The 13341-nt window shown below is 39.5% G+C and overlaps 1 protein-coding gene and 1 non-coding gene across 2 annotated transcripts; one reads left to right on the top strand and one right to left on the bottom strand.

Annotated features, from left to right (window-relative positions):
* Positions 1–3935: 3935 nt before the first annotated feature.
* LOC144631248 (U6 spliceosomal RNA) lies at positions 3936–4044 on the bottom strand. Its single transcript, XR_013566704.1, has one exon. It is a non-coding gene; the product is annotated as a U6 spliceosomal RNA (small nuclear RNA).
* A 1123-nt stretch (positions 4045–5167) lies between these two features.
* LOC144630398 (cyclic pyranopterin monophosphate synthase-like) lies at positions 5168–7509 on the top strand. The gene is given in 3 exon segments (XM_078488765.1): positions 5168–5294; positions 6177–6926; positions 6929–7509. Coding segments are annotated over 3 exon segments (810 nt in total). The 5' UTR covers positions 5168–5269; the 3' UTR covers positions 6964–7509.
* Positions 7510–13341: the final 5832 nt, after the last annotated feature.

Here is a 13341-nt window from a genome sequence, read left to right as displayed (position 1 = left end):
CTTACATAAGATAACCACCATCTACAAAGAAGACTAAAGTGATCTTAGTTTAAGATAATACATCTTAACTTAAGACAAGTAAAGTCTTATGTATTTGTAAGATTCAAATCCATCTTAATATAAGTTTTTGAATGGGTATTAAAATAAGACTGGTCCGTTTTATAATAAGATTGTGTCCTCTCATCGAAGATTGCTACTTCTTACTTTAAGATTGTAGACTCTTAACTTTCTCATTTAAAGAGAAAGAACATCTTAAATTAAGGAGGTCGTTCGACTTAAATAAATTTTAAGATGATTTCAAGATCGGTAAGACGGAGTCATCTTAACTAAGTCATGTTACGTCTTAAATTTAGAAAGTGGGCATCTACAATATTTTGAAGTCAATGTGGAGGATATAACCGTCTGTACAATGCAGTCATGTGTGCAAAGGATTTTATGGCATGTAAGGTCGAAATGTAAAAATTTTGGTGCCGTAAATTTATCACGGCCAAGAACCAGAATTCAAGTGATATCATACCGACAAAGCCGAAACTTCCAAAAGAAACGGTATGAACATTTGCGACTTTCCGTTTCAACCTTTTTAGGAGGACAACTTCAGCATTTTTCGTAATTATCTAATTTCCGGAAAGTTGATGTTTCTTATCAAAATAATTAAGCGGGATTTTCCGTCGCATGAAGGAGAACGTTTTACTGACCGCCATTGCTCTTTTACGTAAGGAGGACCTCTCGGGAAACAGTACAATTTTCTGATTGGCTAATTTCGATCCAAAATGGCGCCCGATTTAAGGTGGCTCGTACCAGTTTTCAGGTTTTTGACTGTGCGACGTTTGGAAGAAAATGGCCAAAAAAATAATTAAAGATCGTAACAAAATTTTTGTATAATTAAATTACCCATTGTGTTGTTGATCCAAAATACCAATAATTACGTCATCAGTGGTTACCATGGCAACGGTAGGCAATGATTTTTTTGGACCCTTTTTCAGCTTCCAGTGCTTATATCTTGAAAACTAACTCGATGACCCCCATTTTTTTTCTCGTGATAACTTTAAGCATATGAAAAAGAAACTGTATAATTATTTTAAAAAAATTCTACGAAGCGGATTTTTTGCAAATGCAAAAAAGAGCAATTTGTAAGTAATTAAAAATTCCTTTCGTAGAATTTTTTTAGATTTTTTCTGGCGTTTCCTTTACATAAAAGGAAAATATTAGGGCAATAAAAAATAGGGGTCATCGGGTTAGTTTTCTTGCTAAAGCCTTCGCGAACTCAATAATTCCCACGCGCGTTTCCGCGCACTTTAAAATTTCGATTTTAAAAGTTTGGTATTTACTCATGCTCAGTTCTGACTTCCGCTGATCTTTGCGGGCACATACGCGCGCAACGCGCGTGGACTTCCCCTCGCTTTGTCTGCGAAACTTTTCGGCTCAGGATTTCATGGGATTTAGCCAGTTTCAGTTAGCGCCAGTTGTGCCTCTTTGGTCTTACTGTTTAGTATTTCTTTGTCTGAATAATCATGTGTTTGAAAGCGAACTCAAATAAGCTGAAACGAAAAAAGTGGAATTGAGTCACGATCTCCGACAAGATCGATCGTAGCACATGCGAATTTGCTTTTGTAACTCGAGCAGCGAGATCCGAAAACATTTTAACTGTCGAACATTAAGTTGACTTAAAATGTTCTTGTTGAAAAAACTTCAGTTGAACGCGGAATTTCTTTCTCAAAATGAAGAAAAGCAACCTCGCACTCGGCCGCCATGTTTGTTTTCCTTTTCAAATCTCGCGCGTGACTCGTGGGCATGAAGCGTGACGCGCGCGCTAGTCACCAGACTTCCCACGCAAGAAAAACCGGTACGAGCCACCTTAAGTGAACAATTTTTTGATTGGTTTATTTCGATCCAAAATGGCGTCAGCTATATAAACAGCGCTACTCAGCGCTACTCATGTTCCTTACATTTTATTACGGCTGGTATGTTTTGTCCTTGACGAAGATATGTTTTCACACTTGGAGGAATTTCCAGAGCTGATAGAAAAGAAGGAAAATTTCTGGAGTTAGAATTGGTTTTAAAAAACGACTGTGTGAGGGTGAACTGAAGCAGATTTGAATACACAACAGCACTCGGCACAGATGTATAAAGCTCCAACTACGTTCGGCCGTCAAACGAAAACAGCTAAGGTCTACATCTTCCTTTTTGTCTTTTTCTCTGTGTATGTTTTTGTTTGAATTATATATATACGCTTAATAAAGTGTTTGCTACTATATTTGTTGTGCTTGTATTTTTGTATGGTTTATCGAAAAACTGTGTGTTAAGCAAGCCAGGTTTGTTCCACCTTGGTTCGCTCGGTCACTCCGACGCGCGTATTCTAACAAGTCGGAGTGACCGTTATTTTTGAAATCACCAGGCAGTTGCATTGGACCTTAATCTTAAATTAAGACAAGGAACATCTTGTAAGAAAGATATGTTTGAATCTTAAAATAAGACGAAAATGAATCTTATCTAGGCACTTCGTATTTAAGACGTTATGAAACTGAAATTAAGACATAAAAAATCTTACTTTAAGACTGCCGTTCTTAAATTAAATCCTTCCAACCCAACTCCTGCTTAAGTAGTTATTATCTTAATTTAAGACGATTTTTAATCTTGATTAAGATGAAGCGTCTTAAATTAAGTAAAAATTCCCGTCTTATCTAGGCACCAGTCGCTAAGATGAAAAAACGTCTTAATTTAAGATTTTAGTTTTTACGGAGTAATTACACCTCAATTACTTAACACAACTTACTTGTTGTATTCTTCTATAGGAATCAAGCAAAATTCTTTAAAATGAATACAAGTGAGCAGCACAAAGCGGTCAACTTCTGCCTTGTCGACTATCGTCGACATGTTGTCCGCCATTACTGCTACGTGACGTCCAAAACATCCCACTGGTAAATCTTGGCACAACGAAAGGCTCCCATTGGTCAATTCTTGACTTCACTCAACAGAGAAATCAGCCTGTCTGTAGCTAGCGCGAGTTAATAGAGCAATGTTAGAACAATTTTGGAACACTTTAGAACACTATGAACCGATCAAATGACTGTATTCACCAATTTTAGAACACGACAGGCCAATCACAGAAGCCGAAATTGATCTAAGATTGAGCAAGCAAAATGGCGGCACAAAATGGCGGACGATGCGAGGAAAACCTTGTGGCTGAAAAAGCCAATAAAGTGTGGCTATTCTTGGCCATGATAGTATGTAAAGATGTAGGCTTCAGAAAGGTAAAAATTTTACCAGATATCTGTAGTGTGTCGATCAGTGCTCTACAGTACGATTCGACATCGATACACGTCCTTTTCCGTCTGCTATCCGCGCACGTACCACACGAAAAGGTTAGCGTGCGTGCAACACACGACCACGAGCGCCGCAGTCGCGACTCGCGTGCTGGTTTCCGTCATAATTCGAACGTATGATCTGTTGCAGAGATTTGGCGCTTTTCTAGACATTTTCCGGGACCTACAAGGAATTTTTTTTGCCGTAGTTGTTGTTTATAGTGATGTCTATTGTGTCTAGGACGGAATTCTGAAGTCCTTTCCAGTTTGAGAAGCAAGAAAACGCGAAGAAAAGCTTCGACACTGTCATCGCTGTTCGATTGTTATTCATTCACGCGTGGGTTATCAGCGCGCGACAGCATTCACGCACGAATGATCTTGCGTGGCCGCTCACGCGAGACCACCGCGCTTTGCGTTAATAAAGTTTTGTTAACAATTTCTTCGAAATTTAGCTGTCTAACCGTAAAAAAATCGCATGTTAAGCACATATAAGATCTGATACACGTATAACATTCATTTAAGATTGCAAAAAGCGCTGTTTGAGGCAACCATGCTTTAGATTTGCACTTCTCAAAATTATTGTAAAAATCGACAGGTGACCTCGAAATAAATTTCACGTTGTAGTCAAAATGAAAAAATTTGGAACGCTTCACGAATTTGCGTGTCATCCTTGCGCAGGGGCCATGCTAATCTTCTCTGTATCGTTCCAATTTTAGTATATGTGCTGCCGTTAAGCGAGCACGTCTATAGCTTTGATCAAACAATATATATATTAGGTTCAATGAGGTAAGGGTTGACCATGTGGGAATTATTTAAATCAGACTTGCCTCAAGGACAATTAAACACCAACGCATGCGTAAAAATGAAGCGCAGACGTCTGCAATTATGCCTAAATTGTTAGTCATGCGTCTGGGGTGTTTTCCAATTTTTTCCGCAGCTTTTTCGTTAATTTTCAGAAGTTTAAATAAGTTTTGAAACTCAGGTGCATATTTTGTAGTGATCTTGTTCTCAGTTGAAAATTCGTCTCAAAACAGCAAATTAATATTAATAGATTAAACAGTCCATAACAGTCTTTCTCGTCTAAACCTATTCCAGCCAAGATGGAGTTTCGTTTAACCTAAGGCAAGGGGTAAATTGTGGTTTTTATAAGACACTTTCTCGGTCAATTTAAACCGTTATTCGTTATTCGTTTGCAGGAATCAAAACCGTTGTACTGAGCGAGCGACTTTTCGTTCTTTCATTGTCAACACTCTCAGCTTGATACTCTCTTAAAACTTCCTTTAACCTTAAGTTAAATTTAACCAGAAAAAGTACGCCTAGCGCTTTTTTTACAATAACTTTGGCGTCGTTGCTTCTCATATTTCATAGTGTTATGTATAAAATGTTAATCAGGACGCGATGATTATGCGACTTGAACAAAACGTACTGAATTTGCATTCACCTTGTCAAAGGCTGTTGTGTGTGCATATATTACATATAAATGTTGTCTTTAGACTTTTGAGGTGATCATCCAAGGATAAAGTTACTTATTTTTTAGTTTGTTTCGCTAGTTTTTGGCTCTTTTTTTCCGGCTTTTTCTTCAAGACTTTCCAAACCTTTGAAGTGCCTAGTCGACGATGTTTCTCACAAAAATGTAAGGGTTTTGTTACGAGATTAGTTTTTTATTTTTACTCATATCCAGTCACCGTCACACAATTATTTGTTGCAAAAACAATCAAAATTCTTCTCTTCTAATGTTGACCATGCCGGAACCACGTGGAGACGCGTGTAGAACGTTTTCCTGACGTCGCCTTCTGAGGCCGCGAAACAACGTTCAGCGGTTTCAGCCATTGCACGTGCGTAATGAGATACTTTTTTCAAAATGGCGGACGTGTTGGCAATTTATGTTCGGTAGGATTTTTCCTTCCTTCAAACATCATCTTATAAATATTCTTCAGTAATAGAAAGCTGAATATTTTACTCACGGAATGGCCGCATGTCGTGGCTACTCAGGTACGTCTTAATTTTTATTTACTAATTTTTTGTATCGACTTTCTTCGATCGCGCGAGCCTTCACGCCGAGGAAGCTAGCTTGCGCGAGAACCTCCTAAAATAACTTTTATTATTGATTTTCATATTTCCTTTTATCGTTAGTTATAATAATGTTGCAGTACATCAGTTGTAATATTTATAAGTGTCCCCAGGAGGGAGGCGCGGTGGCCTAATGGTTAGTGCGCCGGACTCCGGATCGAGCGGTCCGAGTTCGAGCCCTGGCCGGGGACAGTTGTGTTGTGTTCTTGGGCAAGACACTTTACTCTCATAGTGCCTCTCTCCACCCAGGTGTATAAATGGATACCGGCGACATAATGCTGGGGGGAACCCTGCAATGGACTAGCATCCCATTCAGGGGGGAGTAGAAATATTCCTAGCCGCTTAATGCTACGGAAACCGGGATAAGCTCCGGCAGGAGCTTAGATAATCATTCAAGGATAAGCTCTCTTCTCCTCCCAATCAGCAGAGGGTTCTCTCAGCTACATGTATGTGTTGATTTTTTAAATTCTGATTAGCTGTCCGCTTGGGCGATTTGTTGATATTCTAAAAGAATTTAATATGACGGTTGTTCAAGATTTTATTTTAAAGAGTTACTAAAAGCAGTTTTCTTCTCAGCATCAATGTTTTTCGACCTCCATACTTTATTACTTAGTAAAATTATATGCTGCTTTAATACTTTTGTCCTAAACTGATTCATCAGGAGTATGTTGTTGGAACACCTTTAATTTTGTGAACTCCTTCACTATTGTCCAAAATTATCTTGTATCTTTTTTCCTATCACCATAACTGAAATCATGTGAATGAGTCAACATTTGAGATCTCTTAAAATTATTTACGTTTCAGGAATCTTTAACACCATAAAATGGCAGCCATCTAACAAATTGCTGTGCCGTTTTCACATTCAGTCTCAAGCTGCAAAGGATTCACTGCATTTTAAATCAAGAATATTTACCAATACTGAGTTAAAATCAACACGACTCTACCCATCAACATTGCAGCTGAAGCAACATGTGACATTTCCCCCCAGATTTACAAAGTTGCCCCGACTTCTTACTTTTACAACTTGGTCGAGGCAGTTCATTCATTGTTTTTGCACTAAAACTTCAAGCAACAACCTTCAAAATAAAACTTCAGAAATGGAGGTAGATACTTGCAAATTCAAACTTAGCCATGTGGATAATCAGGGCCATGCACAAATGGTAGATGTTGGTGCTAAGAAAGACAGCAGTAGACTAGCGGTAGCAACAGCTGTAGTGTATCTAGGTCCAGAGGCATTCCAACTTGTTAAAGAAAACAAAATTCGGAAGGGAGATGTATTGACAGTTGCGCAGTTGGCTGGTATAATGGCATCAAAGCTAACTCCAAATCTTATACCTTTGTGCCATAATATTCACATCACTCACGCTGAAGTAAATCTGGAATTAGATGAAAATAAATTTGCTGTGAATATTACAGGCTCGGTGAACTCGGTCGGGAGGACTGGAGTGGAGATGGAGTCGCTGACTGCTGTCACTGTGGCTGCCTTGACTGTGTACGACATGTGCAAAGCTGTGTCGCGTGACATTGTTATTTCTGATATCAAGCTTGTGAAAAAGTTGGAGGAAAAAGCGGGGATTATGTTGCATCCTAAATGTATCCAGTTTCTGTTTGACATCTCCAGTTTTCTCCGGTAGTGATTTTCATATTTTTATGTAGCTCAATTTATGCACTGTGACAATTGCAGACTGTAGACTTGCAGACATTCTGATTCACTCCAGTTCGCCTGAATAGTGCTTCAGCTAGTCTGAATACATTGTAACACTCTGGTTATCCTGAAAACATTCCAGTTAGCCAGTTTATGGTTAGCCCTCAATAATGGTAATAATGGGAATGGGAACACAGTATATACTTTTAGTCTGAAGTCCTCTACAGTTTCCAGTCTGCAAATGTCAGACACTGCAATTTATGCTACCCTGACTCTCTAATAAGTGTTTGAGTAGCAAGGAAGCCATTTTCTTTGAGGCAGATGGTAGCCTTCTGATCTCAAGGGTAGATTCTATGATTGCAGTGGAAGAGCAAAAATTGATATGTAAGGAAAGATTATACTTGAAATGATTCTGGCTAGTCCCTTGATACACTTCCTTGACAGTCGCTGGCAATCAAGCCTTGATTAGACTTGACACTTTCACACTACTTTACCTTAGTAAATAATAAAGATGGTAAATTTTAAGCTCGGTAATAAATAATGAAGATGAAGTGTTCAACATGACTCGAGCATGGGACAAAGAAAAATTCAGAGTCCCAGACGGGAATCGAACCCATGGCCTCCCAAATACCGGTTGGGCGCTCTAACCAACTGAGCTACGAGAGACTCGTTGTGAGCTGGGCCATTTTACTAGGTTGATAAGTGGCATGCGTCCTGCATACTGCAAGTATCCCCGTCGGGGACTCAGAATTTTTCTTTGTCCCATGCTTGAGTCATGTTGAACACTTCATCTTCATTACTTTACCTTACTTTTTCTCATTTGTATTATCCAGAACAAGATTCACTGCCTGGTATTAACTTGTTATTGCATGATTAAGATAGTTGAGAGGACCAGTTGCTAGAACCAACCAATCAGAGTGCTAACTGTTACCAGTCAATATGTATTTTTCAAAGTATTGCACTGCGCAAAGTTTCTTCAAATCTTTTAAATCTTTTTCAATTAAAAATCCTTGTAATAGGTCTCTCATTAATTAAACTTGCTTGGGACCATACTGAGGGATTATCGGCCATCAGTGTTTGTCATACCCGCCTCACTGCACTCGATCCCTGCTGTTGAGACCTATGGATATTATTCTACTAGTTATGACCCTTCTGCTTGGTTGATCAGGGACGGCAGAGCCAGGAGGGGGGGGGGGCTAAAGCTCCCCCACTTTTCCCGAAAAACTTAAGACTTACTAAGAGAAGGAGTCTCTTTCGCCTGCCCACTTCAAGTCTCTAGTCAGTCCCCCCCACCTGGAAAAATGTTCCGCCGTCCCTGTTGATAAGATGAACAGTGAAATCCTAACTTTAAGAACCAAAGGGAAGAAAAAAATTGATTCGAGAATTCATGGCCTCATTCACAGATGTGAGCATGTTTGAGGTCAATCGCAGCCCCTTCACTTCCCTTCACTCCCTCACAACATCTGAGGATCATAAATAGAGGATATTACATGGTTGCGCGGAGATATGAAATTTATCTTCGAGTGTTCAAATCGTGAAATCGATATCTCACGAGTGAGCGCAGCGAACGAGTGGGATATCGATTTGAACACGAGAAGATAAATTTCATATCTCCAAGCAACCATGTAATATTCTGTTTATTATATAAACCTACTAATTACGATGTTTTTGATGATTTTCCGAAGATTGCCGACCGTTTTCCGAAGATTTGTAAAAATGTTGTCCGAAGGTCGTACGAATGTTTCCGAACATTTTCCGAACTTTTCCGAAAATTTCCGAAGATATCCAATGATTGCCGAGGAAGATCCGAAGATGTTTCGACTTAATATCGATTTACTCTGGCCCATTCAGCATTGAAACAGGGCAAACTTGTCAGAAAATGTTTCGAAATCGATATCTTCACATGTGAAAATAACATGTTATTTTCACGTGTGAAGATATGATTTTTTCGTGCGAAAGATTTCCTGGTATTTCACTGATGTTTATTGCCCCCCCCAACGAGACAGCCGAGCCAAGAGGCGAGGCTGTCGAGGCGGCAGAATCATAGAGCCGTGTGCGTACGAGTGTATAGGCAGAGAAAATCTTAAGTTCTGCGTAAGGGACTTTTTTTTTTTACCATATTTGGATGTAAGTAAACCCCATATTTGGGTTGTGTTGTTCTTCCCAACTGGTTCCCAGTCTCTCACTCCTTGCTAGAGAGCAAATGACCAAAATGGCGTCCACGCGGCTCGCTGTTAAAATTTTCAATGTGGTCATTCATCCCTTTACCGATAAATACTCCTTTAGGGAATTATAAATCGAAAGAGAATACCCTACAGAAAATTCGACCGCCGAAAAAATGAACATCAAGGTCTTCAAAGCGATGAAATAATCTTTCGACTTTGGAGTCCTTTGATTTACGATCGAAGAGAGACATGAAAATCAAAAGCGGACTGTTGACTTCAAATAGAGTTTTCTTGACTTATGAGAATGTTGAAGTCGGGTAAATGCTTCCTTTTAGTGTTGATTGTGTTTATAGTAATTGTTTGACCGATGATTTATTCAAAATCAAATACCGTTTATATTTTATTTGGCACGCATTTTCGGTAGGAATAACATCAATACAAAGCGACGCTCACTAAAATTACTGCATGTCATACACACAAGAAAGTCAAAAGTTTTTTGCTTCTAACGGCAAATGTAATGTTAACTTGAATAAAAATTTTGTCTCCAAATAATCCTTGACCGTTTAAGTTTTGTTTTCTGCTCAAATTTTTCAAGTTTTGCGTAACTGAACATGACACTTCGCATGCGAGACTGAAATCTGACCCGTGCATTACTGTCTCTGATTACTGAAAATTATTTTTTAAAAAGCATCTTAGCAGTTTTGATTTTGGGATTTGATTTATAAGAAGTTCTTGAAATGCAACTATCCCTTTTGTGGACGGAAACATTTTAACCATCGCGTGTTGTATTTAAAAAACAGTGATTAAACCTCATTTATTGCCTACATTTTGTGACATTTTAACGTTGAAAAGAATTTAAAGATTTGTCAAGAGTTATCAATCTGTCAAACCCGTAGCCTGCGTAGCAGACATCTGTGTACGTTTTTTAGTGTGTTTAAAAGAGTGCGCGATCGCGAGAATACGCGCGCTGGAAACTACGGCGCCTGCTACGCAGGCTATCAAGCCTGTGTCATTTATGAACACCAGAGAAATAGCACTTTTTTCGCATATTACCTAAAATACAATTTACCATATTTTGGTCATTTCAAATATAGTTCTATCAAAAACCATTCAATATCTGTTCTTATGAACAAACATGAGTATTTCGCTCGTTGGCACTTACCGATAGGTAGAACTAGTATAATAATAGGAAATCTGGGAGTTTTCACTTTTCGTTTTTATGGACTTTTGAATTATTTTGGGAGGTTCGAAAAATGAAAGGCTTGAGAAATTTGGATTCCACTGTATGTAATAGATCGTATTTCCTCACTCTACATTGCAAATCAGCTCTGCAGGTCACGAATTCATTTAAGATTACAAAGTGCAAATGTGATATACAATCAAGTTCTCCGAGCTACCTGTAGGGCAAAATGTGGGGATCAATAAGGAGAATCTGTATGCTGATAGGAATTGCAGTCAGTTTGGGCAAAATAATTTTACTGCTTGCAAAGATTATTTAATAAATATTATTATCTTTGCAAGCAGTTATTGTTATTCAACAAGACTTATCGAAATTGATTTTTGTGAATTTTCTTTCTGACTTATGTGCATGAATGACGGCAAAATAGTTGGAGGTTCCCCTGGGATACACAAGCATCCCATCTATGGGGAGTATTAAAATATATTATACCCATGTCCCCTTGTGCTACGGAACGAGGGGGAAATTTTGGCTACGTCGGCCACTTAGGTTTAAGTCTTCACATTTGATCCATGTGTAAATATGATAAAAAGAAACACCTTTCTTGAATACTCTACAAATCGGTGCGTGAAACGGGTGTATGGAACAAAACGCTCTTACATTGCTACCTAAACTTACGTCAGTAGAATGAGAAACGATACATGGAGATGACAGACAAGTTAGGAAGTGAGACGAATAAAGAACGTGGACTGCTTATCACACAACAACAAAACAGCCACGCGTGTGCGTCACGACACTTCTCATGACTTCTTGAGGACTTCGACTCCTCGCGATCAACCACGAGGACTTCAAAGCGTCATTTTTTACCGAACCTCTTGAATTTTAGCTTTCTGATCTTTGGTTACCAGAAACCGTATAGTTTGGAGCAAAACATTGATTAATGCAGGCGACAACAAGCTGGAACGGCATGCGTGAGATTTGCGCGTGGAGTAGCTCGACCGGATGGCGCGGGCGCGTGGCCCTCACGCGAATTTCAGGAGCGGACTGATCTCTCGCGCGTATGTCTTGCAAATCACGCGTTAGCCGTACACGCGTACAAATTCGCCTTTTGGCCGCGCGGTCTCGCACCGCGGTGAGTGTGTAACATACGCGGGACGGACACGTACTCGCAAAATGTCGACTGCGTGCCCTAAATTAGCCTGCGTTGTTCGTCTGCAACGCAGGCTAGCTCTAAATTTAATCACCTTTTTACTAACTATGTTTTAACTTCATGTCCGAAAGCCGTGACGATCGCATCACCGAATGAAGAGCTAATCTGGGCAGGTACTCATTTTAAATTTAGTAACATTATTTTGCGCACGCCTGCACCTACCTCGCCGTTGTAACTTTTTTCCATACTCCCCTTGTTCCTCATATGGGAATTCGTATGGGCAATCGTGACGAAATTAGTATCTGTCACACAAGCTCATTTTCTCGTATCAAAGTCACGCAACGTTTACTTTCGTACGGAAAATACTGATTAGAAACGACATGTAGCTTTAAGAGGGTAGACAAAATATATTTCTTTTTTTACATTCCACGATAAGGTTAGTCGTCTGCGATGAAACATAGTGGAAATTATTGCTTGATGGTGTGATTTTTCATTATTTCTGAGAGACTTTGTTCGCGAGTTTTAAGTGTCTTATTTTGCGTTCATTATTTGTGAACTGTGAGCGGCCTCCAGAAATGAAACGCAATTTACATCTTTTAGTTTCACTACAAAATGAAACAGAGTGTTGAGTAAACCCTTCACCTCAAAAAAACCTTTTTCTTTTCCCAGTTAATGGGAGTTAATGATAAGCTACTGTTCAGTCAGCTCCGAAATATCACTTATGCTAATTTGCCCGTCAAGCCTCGCTCTGGGCTCAAATTCTTTTTGTTCTTTACACATGCTAACGAGGCTTGGCGGGCGGATTAGCATAAACACAAAAGAATAACAAATGAGTGATAAAGGTCTTCTTCATCGGTGCCTTTCTCGTCGGCGTGTTTCGTCGCGTGCGGCCACACTAAGCGTGTTCGCGTGTTCTCGCGAGCGAGCGGTTTTCGAAACAATCTAATGTTTCCGTTGGACTGGCATTTACAATGCACAATGTGTCTGCTAGAAAAAAGTATTTTTGGCGTTTCCGCTAAGTATATTTTCAGGTCAACTCAACTTCACATTGGAGTTGGGCAAAAAAAAAAATATTCATTGCGTGAGAAAAATTGAAGAGGAAGAAACTCGACGTGTAAAAAGTGATTTAATTGTAATTATAGTTTTGCATCTGCCCAGCACCCGGACCGCGAGAAGCTTATCTGACTGAATGAAGGGAAAAGACAAAACACGAAAAGCTTTTAAGGCTGGTTCTCATATAATCGTTCCGATCGTTTCTATCGCACGCATCGTTTGCACAAAAAATGTTTGCAATTACTGAGACGAACGTAGGCGATCGAAGCGATTGGAAGCGATCGGAGGTACTCATATGATCGTCCCGATCGCCTGGTATAAGCGAAGACCTACGAAAAACAATCATTTTAGCCCTAGATCCAACACAATGGCAACTTTCAATGAAAGAGCAAAACTCGTAGCCTCCTGTCTTCTCAGTTATTTCAGTTTTACGGCGAAGAAGGGAAAGAGAAGCTAGAAGAATAGAACAAGGGCGATCCAAGCGATCATGATCGCCCCAATCGCCGCAGACGTTAGCGATCGTCTGTGTAATGTTCTCATATAATCTCCCCGATCGCAAGACAACGTTTTGAATGGACACTGGCGATAGAAACGATCGGGGCGATTATATGAGAACCAAGGAACATGGTCTCGATATTTTAAGTCATTTTTCTGATTACTTCCGAGGAAACCTTAAAGTAATAGTTGCGTAATGTAGGAAAACAACAAAGGAGTAAACGAAACGCGAAAATAACCAAGGATGGTTTCGACTGACAAAGTTTAAGACGGATTACGAACGA

Source organism: Oculina patagonica, chromosome 11, assembly GCF_052425735.1.
Source record: "Oculina patagonica isolate OP01 chromosome 11, crgOcupat, whole genome shotgun sequence".
NCBI lineage: Eukaryota > Metazoa > Cnidaria > Anthozoa > Scleractinia > Oculinidae > Oculina > Oculina patagonica.
Note: the sequence above shows the minus strand (reverse complement) of the source record. Positions and strands in the feature narration are given on the sequence as shown.